The sequence below is a fragment of the Heterocephalus glaber genome, unplaced genomic scaffold (assembly GCF_053883595.1).
Source record: "Heterocephalus glaber isolate CG9 unplaced genomic scaffold, H.glaber_assembly_v1.0 deba00001550, whole genome shotgun sequence".
NCBI lineage: Eukaryota > Metazoa > Chordata > Mammalia > Rodentia > Bathyergidae > Heterocephalus > Heterocephalus glaber.
Window position 1 is genome coordinate 25,257,202 of NW_028258343.1, and position 23,769 is coordinate 25,280,970.

The 23,769-nt window shown below is 41.3% G+C and overlaps 1 protein-coding gene across 1 annotated transcript in view; it reads left to right on the forward strand.

Moving 5' to 3' along the window:
• Positions 1-23,769, forward strand: part of Ros1 (ROS proto-oncogene 1, receptor tyrosine kinase) — a 104,118-nt gene that overhangs the window by 42,001 nt on the left and 38,348 nt on the right. The window contains 10 exon segments of the mRNA XM_087190217.1: positions 2,933-3,033; positions 10,096-10,310; positions 10,628-10,788; positions 11,094-11,238; positions 13,631-13,893; positions 15,956-16,019; positions 16,318-16,520; positions 18,297-18,498; positions 19,361-19,648; positions 22,183-22,359. Of these exon segments, the coding sequence (XP_087046343.1) occupies positions 2,933-3,033; positions 10,096-10,310; positions 10,628-10,788; positions 11,094-11,238; positions 13,631-13,893; positions 15,956-16,019; positions 16,318-16,520; positions 18,297-18,498; positions 19,361-19,648; positions 22,183-22,359 (1,819 nt within the window).

Sequence of the window (23,769 nt, forward strand, 5' to 3'; positions counted from 1 at the left end):
TGTTAAGTTCATTTGTTCAAGAGTTCGATTGAGTTCTAGTATTTCAGTACTTATTTTTAGTCTAGTTGATCTATCTATATGTGACAGTGGGGTGTTGAGGTCCCCCACTACTATTGTGTTAGTGCATATATGGCTTTTCATGTCCGTTAGTATTTGTTTTACATAGTTGGGTGCACTAGTGTTTGGTGCATAGATATTTATGATTGTCATCTCTTCCTCTTGGATTCTTCCCTTTACAAGGATGTAGTGTCCTTCTTCATCTCTCTTAATTAGTGTTGGTTTGAAATCTACTTGATCTGCCAAGAGGATAGCTACTCCTGCTTTTTTTCAGGTTCCTGTCGCATGCAGTATTGTTTTCCACCCTCTAACTTTCAGTCTATGAGTTTCCTTTTGAATTAAGCGTGTTTCTTATATGCAGCATATTGTTGGATTTTGCTTCTTGACCCATTCTGCCAGTCTATTTCTTTTGATTGGTGAATTGAGACCATTAACGTTGATGGTTATAACTGAAACATATTGACTTGTCATTGCCATGACTTTTTCTTTTTGTTGGGTTCTCCCCCTTTACGTTTAATTTCTTGTCATGCCAGATGGGTTCATTCTGCTTTGCTTCCTGGGGTTGTGATTCTCAACATCTGTTCCTAGGCTATTGTATAAAATTCTTTGGAATGCTGGTTTGGTATTCACGAAGTTCCTAAGGTGCTCTTTGTCATGAAAGTATCTTATTTCTCCATCCATTTTGAAAGATAGTTTTGCAGGGTATATCAATCTGGGTTGGAGGCTGTTTTCTTTTAGGGCTTGGAATATGTCACTCCAAGCTCTTGTTGCCTTGATGGTTTGTGTTGAGAAGTCTGCTGTGATTCTGATGGGCTTTCCTTTGTATGTGATTTGTTTCTTTTCTCTGACTGCTTGGAGAACTTTGTTCTTCTGTTGTGTTTCTGAAATCTTAACAATTATATGCCTGTGTGTAGTTTTTTTGATCAAGGCTATTTGGAGTCCTATATGCCTCACTTATCTGTATGTCAAGCTCTTTTCCCCTGCTTGGGAAGTTTTCTGCCATTATTTCTGTGAAGAGATTTTTTATGTCATCTGCACTCTCTCCTGTTTCTTCATTGAGCCCAATCAGTCTTACGTTATTCTTTTTTGCATCATCTAGCAGCTGCTGGATTGATTTCTCATGTTCCCTTATAATTTTGAAGCAATTTTTCTTTTCCTGGTCACTAATTGCAATCTTATCTTCTATATCTGAAATTCTGTCCTCACACTGGCTCATTCTGCTGTGTAGACTTTCAGTGGAGTTTTTCATGTCCTTGAAATCTATTTGCATCTGTTTTATGGATTCCATTTGTTTCTTATGTTGGGATTCCATCATGTTCCTCAGCTCCTCTCTAGATTTATTAATCATGTCTTGCACTAAGGGCACAATTTCTCCTGTTATCTGAGAAATTATTTCTGATTTCATTTTTTCCAGATCCCCTTTTGTTGCCAGTTCAGTGGGTCCAGGTGGTTGAGTATCAGAGTGTTCCATCTCATTACCCTTTGGGGTTGCTGTAGGTGATCTGGAAGTCTGGTTTTGAGACTTATTTATGTGTTTTCTCATTTCAACTGGGGTGGGAGGATGCTGGCGCCTGCACGGATTACCTCCTCTGAGCTGGGTGAGGTGGGACAGGGGCCGGGAGCAGCGGTAGGGATGGTGACCCAAAAGCCCTTTCCTGTGGGGTGGGGACAGCCAGAGGGATGGTGGCCGGTAAACCCCTTCCTCTGGGCCAGGAGCAGCGGGACAGAAGGTGGCCCAAAAGCCCTTTCCTCTGGGCTGGGAGCAGCGGGAGAGATGGTGACCGGGAAGCCCCTTCCTCTGGACCAGGGGCAGTGGGACGACGGCTCAGAAGCCCCTACTTCTGGGCCGGGAACAGTGGGACTCAGTACCTTGGTCTGGTGGTCTGGTGTCCTCTGCGCCTTGGTAATGTGGAATCAGGTGGCTGCCTGTCTGCAGTGGGGTGATTCAGTGTCTTCCGCGTGACTCAGGACCTCGGTAGGGTGTGCACAGACCTGCCTGTCTGCAGCGGGCTGATTCGGCATCTTCCGCGTGACTCAGGACCTCCTACAATTAATTTTTTTTTCTCCCTTGTATTGGGGATCGAACTCAGGACCTTGTACTTGCCAGGTGGGTGTGAGCTATATCTCAGGCCCCAAGCAAATACAATTTAAAATGGTATAAACCTTTGATTCTCAAACGTAATGGCACCCTGGAATGACTCAGGTGGTTCTGAAGCAGACTGGAGCCTGGACTAGATCCCCAGAGACCACAGTTTCATAGGTTGCAACTGGGGAACTGAGATTTCATGAACAAGCTCCACAGATGTTTCTATTGTACAGCCATGTCTGAGAACAACTGGCCTTAACAGTAATAAAATTTGTTGGGTCAAGTTGCTAAAATGTCCAATTCTATGGTTAGGTTTTTTGGGTTTTTTTCTTTGGTATGGGGATCAAACTCGGGTCCTTGAGCTTGCAAGGCAGGCGGCAGAACCACTGAGCTAAATCCTCAGCCCTCTATGCTTAGTTTTAAATGAGGGTTGCCATTGGCTCAGTTTCAGACCAAGCAGGTTGAGATGTGTTTCAGAAATTGCATTTGTACCAAGTTTCTAGCTGCTGCTGCTGGTGGTCCAAGAATCATACTTTGATAACTGCTGGAACTGAATATGTACAGTGAATACAGATACTCTTTTGGAGAATTTTAGGAAATCACTATTTATATCCAAATAACATGGTAATAGACAAAATCACGTAATTTTTACATTCAGCAAAAAGTAAAAATCATTGAGTTTATTATTCCAAAGAGGATGTTAAAAAAAATATGTGAAGTATGACCTGTTCACAAAGGTATGCTGCAAACATGCTTTTAGTTCATGTCCTTCTTTTATTTTCATTTTAGGTTATTGCTCTCACTCTGGACCTCAGTGATGGGCTCTTGTATTGGTTGGTTCAGGACAGTCAGTGTATTCACCTGTACATGGCTGTTCTCTGAGGACAGAGGTGAGACGTATCTCTCAAAGGCCCTTGCCTCTCAGTTATAAATTACAATGCATGAGATTCATTTGTTCTTTTGATAGATACTCATAACTTACACACTGTCGCAGTTGTGCTTGTGAGGAAGATGGGTTTGTAAACACCCGATTACAGTGGAATATGATCAGTGCTGTGATGGGCATCGAAGTGGGACAGTGGAGAATCTGATTCAAGAATCCAGAAAATATGCAGATGGATTTTCTGCTTGTTAAGAAAGTGGTGCTTCACAAAAATCAATAGCTTTCCTCCACACGAATGACAGACTCACTGAGAGAGAAATAGGGCAAATAATTCCTTTCACAATAGCATCCAAAAAACTGAAATACCTAGGAATCATCCTAACGAAAGAAATCAAAGACCTCTTCTCTGAAAACTATGGCACTCTGAAAAGAGAAATTGAAGAAGATATCAGAAAATGGACAGACATCTCCTGCCCCTGGGTAGGAAGGATTGATATAGTGAAAATGGCCATACTTCCAAAACTGCTATATAGATTTAATGCAATTCCAATTGAGATCCCAGCAGCATACTTCACAGACCTCGAGAAAACAATCCAAAAATTCATTTGGAACAAGAAGAGACACAGAATAGCAAAAGCAATTCTAGGGAACAGAGACATGGCAGGGGGTATCACAATCCCCAACCTGCAACTCTACTACAAAGCTACTGTGATAAAAACACCATGGTACTGGCAAAGAAACAGACTTGAGGACCAGTGGAACAGATTAGAAGATGCAGAAACAATGCCAGACACACTCAGCCATCTCATCTTCGATAAAGGAGCCAAACACCCTCCCTGGAGGAAAGATAGCCTCTTTAATAAATGGTGCTGGAAAAATTGGGCTTCAACTTGCCAAAGATTAAAACTAGACCTGTATCTCTCACCATGCACTAAACTAAAATCAAAATGGATTAAAGATCTAAATATTAAAATAGAAACTCTGAACCAGTTGGAACAGAGGTTAGGTAGAACCCTTGAAGACATTGGTGTAGGAAAAGATTTTATGAACAAAACCTCAGTTGCCCATGAACTAGCACAAACAATCAACAAATGGGATCTCTTCTTATTAAAAAGCTTCTGCACAGTAAGAGAAACCACCAGCAGTGTGAAGAGACAATCCACAATGTGGGAAAAAATCTTCACCTGCTCTTCCTCAGACAAAGGTCTACTATCTCGAATCTATAAAGAACTTAAAAAGACCAGACCTCCCAAATTTAAAGACCCAATCCAAAAATGGGCATCTGAAATGAACAGACATTTCTGAGACAAAGAAGTAGAAATAGCAAATAAGTACATGAAAAAATGTTCAACGTCACTGGTCATTCGAGAGATGCAAATGAAAACAACGCTGAGATTCCACTTCACCCCAGAAAGAATGGCTGCTATCATGAAATCAACCAATAACAAATGCTGGCGGGGCTGTGGGGAAAGAGAAACCCTGCTCCACTGCTGGTGGGAGTGCAGACTGGTGCAAGCACTGTGGAAATCAGTATGGAGATACCTCAAAGAACTAGGACTGGAAGTCCCATTTGACCCCGCTATTCCACTGCTGGGGATCTTCCCCAAAGAATTAAAAGAATCCTACCACAGTGATATATGTGCCCCCATGTTCACAGCAGCGCAGTTTGTAATAGCTAAAACTTGGAAACAGCCCAAATGCCCATCAACTGGAGACTGGATAAAGAAAATGTGGGTTTTTTAATAAAATGGAGTACTACTCCGCGATAAAAAAATGAGAAATTAGAGACATTTATAGCTAAGTGGATGCACATTGAGGCAATACTCTTAAGTGAAATAAATAGGACACAGATGTGTAAATACTGAATAGTTTCTCTGGTGTGAGAAACTGAAAGTGTAAATAAGGACTAAATGTATAATAGATCATGTGAAATAGGAAGAAAAGGGGCAAAGGGGAAGGAAGTGGGAGGGCTAAGGGAAAGGATAGAAGGGAATGGGATTAATATGAGAAAATGGAAAAATAGGAACAAAATCTTTGTAAATAGGGAGGAATGGAGGGGTTGAAGGGAGGGCTGGGCAAGGGTGAAAAATAAGAACCAAGAGAGACTATGTAAAGGTGCAAATTTCCAATGATGAATGTCATTATAGTGTATACCTAAAATGTACCAATGATTAGAATGAATAATCAATAATGTAAAATAGGAAGAAAAGGTCCAAAGGGGTAGGGGTAGTGGGAGGCACAGGGGAAAGGAAAGAAGGGAAAGGAAAAAATGATGAGAAATGGAAAAAATGGAAACAAAGTCTTTGTAAATAGGGAAGGGTGGAGGGGGTGAAGGGAGGGCTAGGAATGGGGAAAAAATAAGAACCAAGATGCATCATGTAAAGGTACAATTCCCAATGAGAAATGTAATTGTGTTGTATACCTACAATGTACCAATAAAAGAATTTAATACAAAAAAAAAAAAAAAAGAAAGTGCTGCTTTTCTCTGACCACTTTTGTCTTTCTGTTGGACTTCTGGGATTTTGACTATGATGTGTCCTGGGGAGCTTCTGTTTTCATCATAGTTATTTGGTATTCTGTAAGCCTCACTTACCTGTATATTGAGTTCTTTTTTCACACTTGGAAAGTTTTCTGCTATGATTTCTGTGAACAGATTTTATTCCATGTATGCTGTCCTCTAACTTCCCCCTAGCTCCAGTCAACCTTAGGTGATTCTTCTTAGGGTCATCGACCAGCTGTTAGTTGAATTTCTCTTGCTCTCCTGTTGTTTTTAGGTTTCTCTCACTGTATCATCATATCATTCCATTTTGTCCTTGATTTCTGAAATCCTGTCTTCCATTGGTCTTTTATACTGTTTACAAATTTATTAGAATTCTTTATCCTTAGGATTTCTGTTTGGTAACATGGAGTCTTTCTTTGGTAAATTTGTCATTCGTGTTTTGAACCATTTTGGACAACTCTTCCAATTTTTTATTTGTTTTTCCCACACCACACTGGTCAGTTTGCTTGGTAGTTTCTCTGTCTTTTTGTTTATATCATCTTTGAGCTTTCCGGGTTCTTTGCTTCCTCTTTAATTGTCTTGCACAGCTGAGCCATCTGGTGTTTGATTTCTTTTCCTTTGGTGCCCCTTGGATGTGCTTAGGGAGCATCAGGAGTCTTTGGAGGCATTCTGTTTCCTTGTCTTTTCATGTTCTTTGTGTGTGTGTGTGTGCGCGCGCATGCGTGCGCACACCCTGAGGATTAAGGTCAAATAGAGCAAAGAGAATTTGTTGTTTGCATGAAGATCTGTTTAGTTAGGTTCTGCTTTCCAATGATGTGTTCTTGGATTTATTAAGGAGTCTTGTTTACCACTTCGACCTGTTCAGTTTGATTGGGTTGGAGTTTGTCACTTCAGCTTATGGAGCCTCACCATCTCCATGGCCATATTGTTACCCCTACTCTTTGTGTTATTGTTGTCAGATATTTTACTCCTACTGTAAAAATCTTTAAAACTTATTGTTAGCTTAAACAGTCAATAGTTTTAATTTCAAGAGAGTAGTTACAGATATGAAATTAAAGCATAAGATAAATTCATTACAACACAGCATTTAGAGGGACAACTTTGAGGTTATTTTATTTCATAGATAAAAAGACTGAGGTCAGAGATGCTCAGACATCTGCCTGTCATGTGGTTGACTAGTGGGATGGTCAGGTGGGAACCAAAATGTTTGCTGTCCTTCCTCTGTTCTGTGTCTGAGTATTGAAATTGACTCCCTCATTCAAATTGCTCTTCCTTCTCCTTTGCATAACCAGTTCCTTTATTTATAAAGAATAAGGCTAGGGCCGGGGACGTAGCTCAGAGCCACCACACTTGCCTCACAAGCGCAAGGTCCTGAGTTCGATCCCAGTACCAAAAAAAAGAAAAAAAGAAAAACTGCAAACAGTATACCATTTCTGACTTTGAAGTTGAAATGAGTGCACTGTCATGAAAGTTCAGGTGTATTTCATCGCACCAGAGCAGATCATACTGCTCTAACACGGCACACATCCTTGCTGTTTTCTGCACTTGAACTGCTCCCCATTCTGGGTCCCTGGTTAGTTCACAGTGCCTCAGCAGAGCTTCACTTATGGCCTCACTCAAACATTACTTCCTAGGCCAGAGTTTCTCTTAGTGTCGAATGTACTTTCCTTTTAGAGTCCATTCAATAATGCAGTTCTGGATTGGGGATTTAGCTCAGTGGTTCTGCCACCTGCCTCGCAAGCACAAGGTCCCGAGTTTGATTCCCAGTACCAAAATAATAATAATAATAATGATAATGCAGTTCTTTGCTGATTCTCTGCCTTTTCATTAGGGCTGCGTGCTCTACGAAGGCAGCGTGTGCATCTCTCTTAGTACCACTGTATTCCTAATCATGAGCACAGAACTGCACTTGTAACATGTGTAGAATAAACCACCTCTTGCTAGAGTGACCTCGACTGAGCTCTGTTGTACCTCATGCTTCATGGAAGGGGCTCTGGTGCAAACACCATGATTTTCTGGATGAATTTTTGTTCACGTCTAGCCTTACCTGTTTTTGAGAATTGAAGGGTTTGGAGTACTGACTTCTTGAAAGTGAGAAGATTGGCTAAATCCCCAGCCGAAGGCAAAGAACACTGGAGATCACGAATTTGGGGGGCTAAGCAGATGTGCAGGAGACTTGCACTTGAGGGAGGAGCCTCTGAGTGGAAACAAGGAGCACTTTGTACCGGGGACTCTAAGAGGCCTCAATCCTGCAAACTAGGGGACTCTAAGAGGCATTGGGCCCGCCCTGCAGGGAGACCCTTTGTAGGAATGCTGAAGCGATAGCCAGCCTGGCCTGGGGTGTGGCTGACCGACACCTTCCTGGGTGGGCAGGGAGCTCGGCAGCAGCTGGGCCAGCGTCAGCAGGGCCGGGTGCTGAGGCCAGTGTGTCCTGCCAGGCCAGTGCCCTTCCATCTGCAGCTTGGTTCTGTGTGCTTCAGAAGGTAACTGGGAAGTTCCACTGAGTCGTGGAAACAGCAGCTCGTAAATCGGGCGTGGAATAAGTCTGCAGGCTTCACAGCCGAGCAGAGATAGACAGGCAGTGGCTTAGTAGATGCAGGACGGAGGAGCCACCCTGCTGAGGCTAGTTGATGTCCCACAAGACTCAGAACTGCCAGCTCCTGTGCTCTGACTTAGTTTTCTTTATTTTCAATTTTTTTGGTGAAATGCTCAAAACAAAACTTACTCATTTTGATTTAAAATACTATATGCTTTTCTAAAGAGGGGAATACCAACACAATCAAATCTATAAAATGATTTCTAGAAACCATTTGAAACAACCAAATCATCACTCTAAAACATGGAGAATCACTGGACAGTTTTTTTTATTTGTTTCTTTGGTACTGGGGATCAAACTCGGGACCTTGCACTTGCGAGGCAGGTGGCAGAACCACTGAGCTAAATCCCTGGCCCCTGGACAGTTTTTATAGAGTACAAGGCAACTGGCATAATTTTAGAAACAGCCAAACAAATTTTTAAAGTAAAAATCATTACACAATTCCTTTTCATGGAGAAGAAAGAAATGCTAAAGCAGTTTAAGCAATAACCTGTTTATTTGAATTCCCTAGTCTGAAAAAGAAGCATTTTGATGAAGCAACAGACTACTAAACATTGTTGCAGGGGCTGGGAATTTAGCTCAGTGATTCCACCGCCTGCCTCGCAAGCGCATGGTCCAAGTTCGATCCCTGGTACAAAAAACCAAAAAACAAAATACCCTATATGCTAAACATTGTTGCAGCCACAGACAATCGAGGGAGGGCTAACGTGAAGGAGCAGGCAGGCTGGGAGAATGGTGATGGCAGGGCGACTGCCCAAGGGCAGGAACGCAGGCAGGGAGGAGAGACCGGTACCCACTGTGCCTTCTGAGCAGCCCTCACCTCCATGTGTGGTGTCTGCCTTTTCTCATGGGGTGGCAGGGGTCATAAAATTTTTTTAAATTCATCTTTTTACTTCTCGAAAAAGTTATGATGAAATGAGATCAAGTTTATGCCCGTGCAGAGTAACTGGTATTGCTACATCCACATTTAGTAGGTGGTTAAATGAGAGGTTAAATTCCCTAAAATCCCATGTTTAACAATTGGATGAGCAGGGGCTCTGTGCCATTCTGCTTCTCAGGCTTCCCCGCCTGAGACTCTCGCATGCCAGTGAGGCCCGGCCTTGTTCAGGAATGGGCAGACTCTCGTGGGCCTGTAGGCCACCCTCTCGGTGCGCTGTGGACTGGGCTAGGCGAGGGACAGTAGACAGGGTGCAGTTGGGTTGCCGAGGAGGATGCTTGCCCAGGACAGTGTCAGAGTTTACGACAAACTGTGCTAATGTTTGTGGCTGCCAACCCCAGGAAAATTTGCTCCTGCCCATTCTGGACAATTCCTGCGAAGCCCTGGCCTCCAGGGCCCTCCATTTTTCAAATCCCCGGACATGTGTGTTCCCATTGCTGCGCTGCCTGGGTCCTCACTCTTCCACCTGTCGGCTATTATGTTGTTCTTGGTTGGTCTGGAAGACTTTTTGCTTCACGTCTATAAGCGCTCTTTGAGCCTTTTGTGAAGACGGTAAGTTTACACCATATATATGGGTTTTTCTGGTTTCATTTCTGCATGGTAACCTTATTTCTAACTCCTGGGAGTACCTGGCCTCTGTCTTTCTTCTACTAATGCAAGTGTTGTAAAAGCACATGGAATAAACCAAAGATGTGGTCTCTGTGCTAATGAAGTCGTGAGAATTCAGGTTGTGGCTTTGAGGTAGAATGTTACCCAAATCACAAGTACTGTTAAAGCTGCAATCTGAGTAAACAATCTTGCTATTACAATATTACCTTAATTTTAAAATTCCTAGAAATTTTGATTTAGATCTAATACTTTAAGAAAAATGTAAAAAAATAAATTTAACATGGAACTAAAAATGCTGACAATTGTCATTGCAAAGCACTTTCTCTTTCTTTTTGTTCCCACTCCCATTTCCACAGACAGTTTTCACAGGCATTCTCACAGGTCCTGGTGACAGGGGGATGCACTCACTGGGGTTGTGTTTCTGCAGCACCGTGGACATCAGCATCACGGAGTTTGCGGCCTGGAGTACTTCTGAAATTTCCCAGAATGCTCTGATGTACTACAGTGGCAGGCTGTTCTGGATCAACGGCTTCAGGATGATCACAGCTCAGGAAATAGGGCAGAGAACCAGTGTGTCTGTGTCAGAAGCGGCCAGATTTAGTCATTTCACAATCATTCAGACGTCCCTCAAGCCTCTGCCCGGTACAGTGCTTCATTGCCTACTCCCTCTCCCCCTCACCTTCTATTAAATACACATGCAAGTTGGGATTTTCTTCCTTCAGAATGATGTCGTAAGAGGAAAAAGGTATTAGTAGTTTTGTTGGCTTGTTTGTAGTCAGTTTAATCTTAGCTCAAATTTAAAGCCTGAAAAAGTCAGAAAAGGTGATTTTCAAGATATATTGAAGGAAGGGAAAACTTTTAGTTCTAATTACTAGTAATTTCTATTGCTCACCCATGATTCTGTGATAATCAGTGGTCCTAAATCCCCTTTCCCTCTCTTTCTTTCTCCCATCCCATAGGAAACTTTTCCTCTACCCCTAAGGTTATCCTGGATTCTGTTCCGGAGTCTTCATTTAGGACGGAAGGAAATGCTTCAGCTTTTCAAGTCCTGTGGAGCACTCCCCCCAAGGTGGACTGGGGCGTGGTTTTCTACAGCGTGGAATTCAGTGCTCACTCCAAGGTGTGGTGTGGGTCCTGGTCACTTCCTTTTGGACAGACTGCTGTCCGTGCCAGTCCTGCACACGGTGTGTGTGGCTTGTTCGCTTAGTCAAGCCCTTCACTTCTGTTCTTTCGGTTGTCAGGGTTGTTAACTTGTTTATAGCCTGTCTTGACCACTTTGTGCTAAGTGCCATGTTGGACACACTTCCCAAAATTCCAAGTATTGACTTTACAAATGAAGCAAAGCTTGGAGATTTTAGTTAATCAGGAATGAAAAATGTTATAATTCTTCCCCTAAGGAAATGATGTTTTGTGCTTGTATTTTAGTTCCTGGCTAGTGAAAAACAGCTTTTACCTGTATATACTGTGGAAGGGCTGGAGCCATATGCCTTATTTAACCTTTCTGTCACTCCTTACACCTACTGGGGAAAGGGCCCCAAAACATCTCTATCACTTCGAGCACCTGAAACAGGTACAGAGGTAAAATTCTCTCTTTAAGATAACAAGATGCAGAATCTTACTTTCCATGATCTGGAATGACTAGTCAATTATATTTAAAATAATTTTCGATTTTGTAGTTGTGCTTAGATTCACTACTCTTTCCATAACTTTTTTGGAGATTAGAAGAACATCATTAAATAAATCTGCATAACTTATTCCAAAAGAAGAAAATTTCAAATATTTCTTAAAGGTCGTTTCACTTAATTGTAATGACAAATAAGATGCATAAGCATGTTTCAGGTACTTTGCAAAACCTTTTGTAAAGAAATGGGTATTGGAGAGTAGAAATAATTTCTCAGAAGACAGGTGCTCATAAAGATGGTAATTTGGAATGTTCTGTGGATGAATAACTGCTGTTTTATGTTTTATGAATTTATATTTTATGTTTCTTGGAAATCTGTTTTAAAAAGTTCTCACATGTACTGGCAACAGATCCGTGCACTCACTGGTGTTTTTCTAACCATATTTTTAATGTATGTCATACCAACCATACTTTAACATGTGTATGTTTAGTAACCACACACACTATCCTTACTAACTATGTTTTACATGTGTAACCATATTTTCACATGTGTAAGTCACTTTTGATATATATATATATATATATCACTCTTTTTAAATGTCTACTACAGTGCTCGCTTCGGCAGCACATATACTAAATGTCTACTACACACTTACTATATTTCAAAAATATCATTTTGTTTGATCTAGCTATCAGGTACATAGAACATGTGTCAATCTTGATTATGCAAATGACGAATGGATGACCTGTAGTTGCCCATGAGAAATAACTACTAAGTGGTAAGGCCCTAATCCAGAATTTTCACTATAGCTTCATTGAATCTCTCATCACAAATGAGAGCAAATTATAGCTTTATATTAATTAAACATACATAAATTTCCTAACACAGGACTTGGCAGGCAGTGAGGGCTCATTAAACATGAACATTTATCCACCATTCTTTTTTCTTTTTTTTATTTGATTCATTCAACAATATTTACCCCTGAGTCTCATAGCAGCAAACTAGAAGAACCTGAGCATGCTCTGAAGCAGGTTGCGTTTGGGTCTAGGTGTCCTCTCTCTGAGGTCTCTTAGGCTATCAGCTTTGTGGTACTGTTCTTTGGAAATGGATTTAATGCATCTACCAGGGGGTCCACCTAGGGCCCGGAGGCTACAAGGAAGGATGACAGGATTGGCCCTAACCTTCAAGATATTTACAATAGGGCCAGGGATTTAGCTCAGTGGTTCCGCCGCTTGCCTCACAAACGCAAGGTCCTGAATTCAATCCCCAGTACCAAAAAAAAAAAAAAAGATATTTACAATAAAGCAAGAAAATGTTCAAATTGACTGTTTATTAAGCACTTACTGTGTGCCAGTCCTATGCTAGATCTGGGAGAATTTAATAGGGCATAAGAAAAGTTGCTCTCTCTGATGGATCTCATAAAACATCATGGATATAATGCACACACATCACAGGGATAAAACACTGATAGCCAGACAGCAATGGCTCATAGTGAGTAGCTGCCACTCAGAACACCCACTTATGTCAAGCTGCTTCTGGGTGTTTAGGAGAGGAGATGGCTTAGATGGATATGGGAGCAGAAACGTTTCCTGGTTCTGTGGGATGGAGCGAGCATAAGCATCCCACGTAAGCAGAGTATGAGAAGGCCTGGGGTTGTGTAATGTGTGAGTGATGAGCACTAAGAAGCAATGTAATTGGGATGGGAAGGGGTGGAGCCCTTGTGGAGGAGTCTAAGAAAGAAGAGGGTCATCTGGGATCCAGTGCCTTGGAAACTAGGCACCGGAGGTTCTCTTGGCTAAAGGACTGAGAGATTGCACCGCCTAGTTTGGTCCTGGCGTAACTGGGACCTCCAGACCTATCCTTGAGAGGCCATCACGCTTTTCCACAACTCCTGCTCCTAGAGGCTTAGGGTGGATTCCTGGTATGCTGCATTTTATACCCAGAACTGGCTAAAGGCTGGTTAGGGTTACTTCTTCTCCTTCTGATGACTGACTTCCCCCTCCAGCCATCACTGTATGGGGATGAGAGTGAATGCTGTACTTCGAGTGGAGCACCTGCTACCACCTATCTACACTGGGCACAGATAAGAAAGATGTGTATGAGCAGTAGTAGAAGGGGTTTGGGATGAACTCAAAGTTATTAAGATTTGCTGAACTATCACGATGATTTCCTAAAGAAAGCTATAGAATATTTTCTCTTGAAGAGCTTTAAGACTGAGAAATTTACCTCACCACACTGTAATGAAGAATACTTACTGATAAGATGTCCACATGCTGATTGTGAGTGGTAAAAGTCAGCCTTCACGTTCTTTTCAGCCCCATCTCTGCTTCTGATTTGCAGTTCCAACTACACCAGAAAACCCCAGAATGTTTGTATTACCGAGTGAAAGATCCCTCCACAAGAATGAAGTTGTGGTAGAGTTTAGGTGGGACAAACCTAAGCATGAAAATGGAGTGTTGACAAGATTTGAAATTTTCTACCATATATCCAACCAAAGTGACACAAGCAGAACATCCAAAGGCTGGATTGCTGTCAATGTCACTTCCTCAGTGACATCTTTTCAACTTGAGGCCATGAGTCCTGGGTACATTGTTGCCTTCCAGGTATGAATGGAAACTGGGGTAAGGGAGTCTTAATAGTGCAACAGAAAGTTAATAAAGGACTAGGTTAAGAATTTCCACTCTGTCAATAGTTTGGGGCTCACTGTAATCATGGGGTCAAGTGGGCAGCAAGAGACCATAGGGAAGGAAAGACAGTGTGGCTGAAGGATGTCTCGACAGCTCCCTTGCATTAAGTCTACTTTTCAGGTTCGGAGTAAAGTAGTATTTGTCGATGAGATCATTACAGGCCACGCAACACCGTTGGGACTTTCATACTCATTATCTTGTTTGATCCTCATACTGTGAAGAAAAACCCAGGTCCCTGGGTATACCAGCCAGTTAGCAAGCTGCACGACTAGGAAGTGATGTGCCATAGGCCAACTTGTAGAGTTCTTCCCTCCATATCACAACACCTCTTGAATCAACTGGATCCCTGACTTGGGTCTTCCAATGCAAATAAAAACCGGAAGTCTGCATGATTGATATCTCACCTGTTAATGATAGGACAGACAGAAAGAATAGCAGTCAAGAAAGAAATCGATTGACACTCCATTTTGATATTTTAAATTTCACATAAAATAACACCCCTCTTATAATTGAGGGCTTGGTGATTTTCATATTCTCATCAAGTACCATGCTGCAGATAGTGTTGTGTATATTTACAGCCATTTTCCATTTATTTGGGGGAAAGTAATGTTTTGGAGATTTAAGTTCCCTATGGATGTGTTTTCATTTTTCTTTTTGTAAAATTCTAATAATTCTTCAATAAAGGTCTTGATAATCTATTATGTCTACATATTCCAGTCAAAAAGGTTGTTCATAGAAGTTAAAGATAATACACATTCCTATTTGTTAAAAATAGTGACTGCTCTTAAGTGTATCTGTCTATATGTATGTTTCAGATTTGAGTCACCATAGACCCATGCAATATAATATGGATGATTGCGTATATTTCATTTAACATGGTCCTATTCAAAATTGAAGATTGTTTGGTATACATATGCACCATTGTGAATCATACACAAATATTAATATATATGATATCATAAAATGCATTTGTAAATCATACACAAATATTAATAAATAGGATATCACAAAATGCATTTAATTCCAAAAGTATAACAAACATTACCCACTGGTTTGTTGAGAGAGCATTTGAAGCTCTATATTTTGAGGCCATCACTCTGTATGTAAATTTTCTTTGCTGGCTATAATACATATGCAAGACTAGGGAAAGAAAATGATTTATTACATAATAAAATTTATTTAATTTAGAAAACTTTCCTGTTAGGATGTGACATGTACCGTGAAAGAAAATACACACACCTCAGGAGATGTGTTTCTATGTGTCATTGTAGACAACTTCCTTACTTTAATTATAATTCTGGACCAGTTTCTACTCCTACTCATAGTTAGTAGTTGTGAGGATCAAAAGAAGCAATGCATGTGCAAATAGTTTGAATGTATAATCATTTTGAATGTGAAGTTTACTATTTTCTTTTTATAAATATCTTTTAAAATATGATAAATTTATTTATTTGACGTTTTTGGTTGTTGATTTCAATGTAAGTGGAAGTTTACTATAATTTTGTTCAGTTTCATTTCTTTCAAATGTTCTATGTAGCCTTAATCTGTTTATTTTAACATATTTACTTGACAAGGACAGATTGTATATAATTGAGATGTAGATGGCAATGATTGATATCTGTGTACATTGTGTAACAGTTATCACCATCAAATCAATCAATCCACTCATCATCACCTGTTTTCCACATTAAATCCCCAGAATATTTTAGAGATTTTGTTGTTGTTGTTGTTATTCAATAGAAATCTGTGCCTCCTCAGAACTTTTCTAGACCAAAAGCCCCAACATCATGCATATGGGACAGTATTTCCCCCTTAGTTATTGCTATATGTAGCTAGTAAACAAGTATTTGAAACTATTAATAACATGTATCAGGCATGTGAAACAAGACACTTAATAATTTCTCAGTTCCGGAACTTATTGCCCTGAGAATACTGATGAATGCATTTTTCTCCCATTGTTTCCTTTTCTTTGCTTTAGGTTCGAGTCTACACATCCAAAGGCCCAGGGCCGTTTTCTGACATAGTGAAGTCTAAAGCATCAGGTATTTGTTGTTCAAAAATCTGTGCTAATAAAACCTTAAAAGCATCTTTTGAATGGTATCTTTAGGGATTCTAATTTCAACTCTGAGCTGAAGTTAAAGTCAAATAAAATAATCAGTTTTCCTCATCACCAAAATATGTTAAACAAACCCAGGATGAGAAGGCTGAGAGCTTCACCAGGGCTAAAAGAGTTGGACCCCAAGGTGCCAGTGGATTTCAAAACCACTTGATGTTGACTCAAGAGACGTTGCTAACCTAAAGCTAGTTTGTTCATGTGTATTATTTTCTTTTCATTTGCAGAAATCAACTCATTTCCTTACCTCATGTCTTTCTTTCACAATGAGATAGTGCTGTTAGATATGGACCAAAATCAAGTTGTGTGGACATTTTTGGCAGAAAGAGACATCAGCGCCCTGGGCTACACAGCTGATGATGAGATGGGTTATTTTGCCCTAGGAGACTCCCTCTTCCTTCTGAACTTGCGCAACCGTTCTAGCTCTGAGGTACTTCAACTTTGTGACTCTTTTGAATTCAGGAAGCAGAACATTTGTGTATCATATTGTCCTGTAATTAAAATGCCTGGCCAATGGGTGAGCCAGGATATTAGAATGATTGAAGAGGATCAATGTTGTATAAGTATTTAGCTACAAATAAATACAGAGTAGAATTTGGGCAAATTCTAAGAATAAGTTAGAAGAGTTACTGGCACTGTGTTAGATTCTGGGCATACAGAAGTGTGTGAACTTTCTGCTCTTGGAACAATACTGAGATAATCAACTTATAAAGACCAAGGTTCATCTTGGCTCACAGTTCTGGAGGTCCCGATCCATGAGTATTTGGCCTCGTTGCTTTGGGGTCTATGGCGAGGAAGCAGTCATGACTGGGAGTGCGTGGTGGTCAAAGCCATCTCCTCATGGGCAAGAAGTGAAAGCAAGAGAGAAGTGGCCAAGGGTCTCAGCTCTGGGAGGCACAGAGCTAATGCCCTGCACACTGCCCGCCGGCCCTTCCTCCCAGTGACACCGCTGGCTGGAGCCAAACCCTTAACACATGGACCTTTGGAGCATACTCCAGACCCAAACCATGGCGAAAAGTGCTCTTCCAAAGTGAGTCTGTGTAACACTGGGAAGGCAGCAAAGTGCTTTGGAACCTGGCATCTGTGATTTATTGCAGGCCTACCACTCACTAGATCTGTGACCACCAACGGGTTATTCAATATCTGTGGCTAAGTGGTTCCTCATCCTGGGTTCCTGTGAAAGGTAAGTGAAATAACCTGTTAAAGCCAATGCCTGACACAGGCTGGGCACTCATTTCATCCCACCTAACAGGGATGGCAGATCAGTATCACTGCCATGCTAGAGCAGGGTGTGGGGAATCTCAGGAAATGAGCAGCAGCCCAGTGAGTGGTGGTGGTGGCAGAATGAAAAACATCTTGGTCTCAAAGATGAGCCAGGGGACGGGCAGAGGCAGGGGAGCCTGGAGCCGGAGCTACTGAGGGCTGTGACTAAAGGGAGTCTGCTAGGAGATGCAGATGACGGAGGCATGAAAGGCAGCAGGTAGGAAAGCTGGGCAGGAGTTCCAGGAGCCCAAATACAAGGGACCTCCTTCACCTGCCAGGAACCAGGTGTTCACCCAGAAGGCCACAACAAGCCAACGACGACGTTTAGTAGGTCCTTAACACGGTCAGCTTGCATTGTGGAAAGACCTCCGTGTGAGCACTGTGTGTGATGGCTTAAGGGCACATCTGCAGGAGGCTACTAAAGAAATTCAATAGGAAATAGTAAAGCAGGAGACAGGTGACAGGCAGAGAGGTGAGAAAGAAGGGGACAAACTGGGAGAGACACAAAGTGAGAGCAGCCCTGTAGACACAGTTCAGTGAGGAAGAAGCCAGGGGACACTTTGATCAGATGAATGGATACTCATAAAATACATCATGCAAGAGGGTAGGAGGTGCGGGGTAGGATGATGGGTCACTGAATGGAGCAGTCCAACAGGAAGTTTGCTTTGGGATCAGCACCTCTGGGAGGGTTCTTGTCTGAAGATGTGGATTATTAGCACTGGTATGTGGATTATCACTGAAGCCACAGGAGCTGAAATTATCTAGTAACATATACAGTGTGAAAAGAGGGCCCATGTCACAAGAGTGCACAACCCGGAGCCACTGGGGCTTTGGATTACAGAGGTGACGTGCAATAAATAAGTGATATGAATAATCATAGAACGGTCTTCAAATGAAAAAATTAACCCCGTTTTGCTGGCCGTGTTCTCTACTCAATGTTAAGCTTTTCCGAGATGCACGCATCTCTGGCAGCACACTCATCACAGTCAGCTGGGTTTCAAGGCACCTCTACTTTGTGCTGAAAGAATCACACGGAACACAAATATTTGATGTTGATCTTGAGCACAAGGTGAAACGCCCCAGTGAACTGAAGATTTGTAACAGGAACTCAACAATAGTTTCCTTTTCTGTATATCCTCTTTTAAGGTATGCAAATGTATCTTTTTCTCTCACAATGAAGCAGACATAGGTGTATTTAATGTTATATTTTCGGCTTAACTTTAGAAGCCAAGGGTGGGAAAGTAAAGAGCTTGGGTCATCATATTAACTTATGATAAGTAATTCGGCATATAAATTGTGAGCTCACAACCACAGATACGAAATCTTAATCCACACCGATGATTTGACTACCCTGAAGTCAGGCCAAGTACAGGGAGGAAGCCAATAACAGATTTTTATATTAATGAATTTAATAGTATCATCAGTTGGTAAGGACAAGACAGGTGCTGAGACAGGGCGGGGAATGGGCAGCAGGCTTTGCTCAGTAAAAGTTATTCCGGGCTCAGCCACCTTGGTTTAATTAATAATTAAATTATGAGATGGATTTTAAGGCCTCCACTCAGCAACTGAATAGCAGTTTCCCAGGGTGGAAAGATTTTTGTTTGTGTCATGAGCCTGGATATAGGCTATTTTGAAGCTAGATTGTTAGCGAGCATTCAGAACAGAAGTGGAGCAGAGGAAGAGAACGGAGATGGACGTAATAAAAGTGTGCAAGTCCATTTCGGGTTCACAGCCAGTAGGGGGCCATGGACGGTGCCTGAGCTATGAGCACTGAAGGTCATTATAGTTCAAGGCCTTTACTTGTAAACACATTTACTAACAAACTGTTGGAAAATAATATGAGTTAGACTTCTTATGACTTCCTCTATTTTTGAAAACTTGGACATGTTCTTTCCTAAAGATGCATTGGTCCCCCAATCATTACAGCGATTTATTTTCATTAGAAACTGATATTTGAAACAATATATTTTGCTCATTAAGCTAGAGGAACTTTCTCTTCACTCTGTCGTCGCTTATATTGGACAGAAGTTTCCGATGTGGGCTATCAGATGTCCTACTACGGCACCATCAGTCATACCTTGCATCACATTCTGCGACCCACAGCCACAGACCAACAAAATGGAAGGGTCTGTTGTTCTTGTAATGTGACTGAATTTGGCTTAAGCGGAACAATGGCTGTTGATACCTGTGACCTAGAGAAGCCATGGATATACTTTGCCAAAGGTCAAGAGATCTGGGCCATGGACCTGGAAGGGTGCCAGTGCTGGCGAGTCATCCTGGTGCCTGCTGTGTGGGGTAAGATGCGCGTGTGAGCACGTGGTCTTCCTTAGGGACAAACAGCCTCTTCTGTCCCATTAGCAGGGGCTTGTTTTCTACACATACTTAAAGGAATATACTCACAGTGTTTGCTCTGGACTATGCCCAGTGCTCTGGTAGGATCCAAATCAAGTTGTTTCCGGGTGAGTTGTATGTGGACATTCACAAAATTTCTCAACCTGTGTCTTTTAAAGTTTGCAATTAACAGTAGAGCTACAATTTAACAAATTTAACTCTGTACTCTAAGCATGCTACTCAGTACATTATCCGGTACATTATCTTCAAAATACCTTATTGAGGTGGGTATTTATATCCTCATTTTACAGATAGGAAAACTGACGTTGAGAAGGGTAGTAACTTGTTTAAAAGGTCACAGTTAGTTGAGGAGTTGGAACTGAAGCTAACTACACATCCATGATCTTGCCAGTAGAGAAGTTTATTTCTACTTTGATGACCCCACTGACTCCACTTTCAGCGTGAACTGGTCAATACTTGGAAAGTCCACCTCTTGAAATTCATATGCTTGTGGAAGAAATGATTTGGAAGTCAACTATAGGAGTAATTCCAACAGAAAAAAGTATACTCTGAATACCCTATGTGCACTCCCAACAGTTTATACCTCGCTGTCCAGATGGTAATCACTAGTCAGTCACATGCTGTGATTTTAATTTAAATGAATTAAAATTAAATAAAATCAAACATTTATTCCATCAGTCATGCTGGCCACATTCAAGTGCTCAAAAGCCAAAAGCCACAAAGGCTGAGAGGCCACTGCACTGGATAACAGAGCTGAAGACATTTCTCCATCTTGATCGCATCAAATTCCTCATCCCTACCCTTGGGGACTCTTGGCCTGCCTTCAGCAAGAATCTTGTCGGGCTGGTTTAACAAGACCCTGTCCTTGGAGTCTCCTCTTAGTAATTTTCCACCCACTAAATCCTTCACTGTCTCGTCCTCTTCACTCGCCCACTGTCTCCGTTGTACTGCAGCATCCGTCTTCCCTGTTGCCACATGCACTAGTCTCAACTGAAAGTCTTATAATTTTAACAAGTGTCAGAATGGTTTTAAAAACATCTGATATACAAGAATTACCTAGTGAGCCCTTATCATATAGATAGGAACTGGTCAGTCTTTGATAAATACATAATTGAAACACATAATCCTAAAATTAGAAAATCAGAATGATTTTAGAGATCATTTAGCTCATATGATGTTGGAAGAAATCCCTTCATTTATTTATTAAAAGGTAGTCAGTACTTTGTAAGGATGTCTGTATAATTTTTTAGATAATTCTGAATATCAGATACTTTAATTTTATTTAAATGAAGTTTTTCTCCATTCCTCTCATTCACTGGTCTTATTTCTGACCTCTAAGTTAACAAAGAGTATGTTAATCATCTTCCACATGACAGCCATGCAATCATGTAGAGACGACTCTTGTCGTCCCTTCTACATTTTATTTAGAGGGAAAATTCAAGTCATCTATAACTAACTCTCAGGTAGTGTGTCTTCTAGACTTTTCTTTGTGTTGGTCACCTCTTTTCCACTCTAGCTGGTTAATATCCTCCGAAATGTCAGTGCTACGCTCTCCATGTGTTCTGGTGCTACAAGGCAAACGCTGCTTCCTAGGTTTTTTCACTGTAACTAAAAGTAGCATCAGATCTTGGGGCTGCCTGTCAGCTGCAACACCCATGGTCTTACTTCACATGAAATGTTATCAAGCCCAATTGTATTTTACTTCCTAATTTATAGAATTGATTTTAAACCTGAATTTAGGATTTTTTATTTGTTTCTATTAAATTTCAATCCATTTCCTGATTCTGTTGTGATATGTTTAAATTTCAAGGCTATCACTGACCTGCTTGTGATAGTGATAATCATGTGTTATCTACAAATTTGGTAAATGTGTTTACTATTCATTCATTCTAAACCAATGATAAAAATATTGACCAAGACACTGAGTCCTTCCCAATCCTCTGCTGCGGATGGGCTGGCATTGTTGGCCTTGGGTTCGTATAGTCTGGGGGTTTTTGTTTGTTTGTTTTTTGTTTTGTTTTGGTAACGGGGATCGAACTTGGGTCCTTGTGCTTGCACAGCAAGTGGCGAAACCACTGAGCTAAATCCCCGGCCCCTAGTCTGGGTTTTTAACCCTGTCTCTGCCCTTAGCTAACTTTGTGGCCTTAAGTAGATTTTTTTTTTGTGTGATACCAGGAATCGAACTCAGGACCTTGCACTCTTAAGTGGATTATGTACTCCTTACAGCCTTAGTTCACTTGCAAAACGTGTGGCTGGTAGTAACAGTATTTGCCTTATTGGCTTGATGTGGAACTAAAATAAGAAAACCTCTCATTTACCCCAAATGAGGCATCAGATACAAATATTATTTTATATTGAAATAATAGAAAGATTCAAAATTTAGCAGTTATAAAGGATTTCATTTACTGGTGAGAAAAAAAACCTTGAGAGTTATAATTTGTTCTTTATTCCATGTTCTTTATGCTTTTAATCGGCAGGAAAAGCCCCTGTTAGTTTAACTGTGGATAAAGACTTTAAATATTGGATCATCACAGTGACAGACAACACACAGGTTTATCAAGCAAAGAAGAGGGATAGGGCCAGCGTTTCCCAGGTGAAGCCCCTGAGGAGTCAGTGCATCCTGGCATACAGTCCTGCCACGCAGCCTCTCCCAAGTAAGCAGGTCACATTCCCGAGCGGCCTGTTTCCGCCCCAAGGCCGGCCCTCCACCCTGTCCTAAAGCTCTTCTTGTTGCCCTCAACCCCGACAGTGTTCAGTGCTCACTGCATTGCTGCTTGTCTGGGCCCACAGGTCACAGCCGGGTTGTACACGGCGCGGCTGCATGCACAGCTCAGGACTCGAGACTCCGGTGTCTGCATTCTCTCTGCCTGTCCTCTTTCTTTCCTCAGCCCCATAACTTCTCTTCTGTCTTTTTCTCCTTCAGTGATATTGTAGGCCTCCCGGTGGCGTCAAAAAGCACTGCATAAAACTTTAAGGTCCTTTTCAAGGTAAAGTGCTGTACTCCCTGTGGCCTAACGTACCATGCATCAGGCAGTGCGATGCACTGAGGGATATATTAATATGACTGTCATTACACTGTTGTTCTGTGCTGTTTGACGTGGATGAGTCTGGGCTCCCTGTTTTACTAAGCTCTTGTCTTAGTGCCATCGATGGAGTTTTTTAGTGTTGAATCGCTAATCCTGATTACTCCTTGAGCTGTATGAATTTTATAGCATGATGTTTATACTGCAATGATTTATAGAAATGTAGGATTACATTGTAGCAGGACTGACTATATATTTGCCACTGAAGGTCATAACAAAACTTTTGACAAATCTGTAAACCAACCACCAAACAAAAACAAAATCAGTATTACATTTCTTTATTGATGGCAGTGAAACCTAAAGCAGTTTTTGACTCTTTCATCAAGCTTTCTCTGTCATTAGGTTAACATGTCATTCTAAATTAAGCATAATTCTCTGAGACAGGGACAGAAATGAACAAACCAAATTTTTTTGCTTCAATGTATTCAGTTATAAAATATGTAAAGCTGGATAAGGTAAGAATTTATAAATAGACTTAGTTCATGTTTTTATAAAGAATTCATTTTCCACCTTGAGAAATTGAAGAGATTTTAAGTCTATGTGACTTCTAGTTTCTGGTCCAGCATGTAGGAAATTTGAAAATTGCCACTGTGCCTAACAAGTAAAAATACAAGCAAATGGAAAACTCAGTTCTTCTTAGATCCATGAGAAAAGGGCAAACCCCTTTCCCAAAATTAGGAAAAAAGATGAGTGACTATAGATTTCCAGTTTACTGGAACAAAAATCCACAAGCAAAGGTGCTGAGGGAGCCTGGGTTGGGGCAGGGAAACCTGAAGTGGAGTTGATCTGCCGGCTGAGCACAGCAGGGACTCAGCGAGGATGCAGCACAAAGGGCTCCCACACTTTTCTGAGTTTTATCATCAGGAGCCTGGCCTGATTCTTACAGTGAGTATCTTAGAATATTTTCTTGTGTTTCCACCAGACAGAGAAGGAAAAGAGCAGTCTTAAAGCATACTAGATTATTCTGTTCTTAACAAAGTT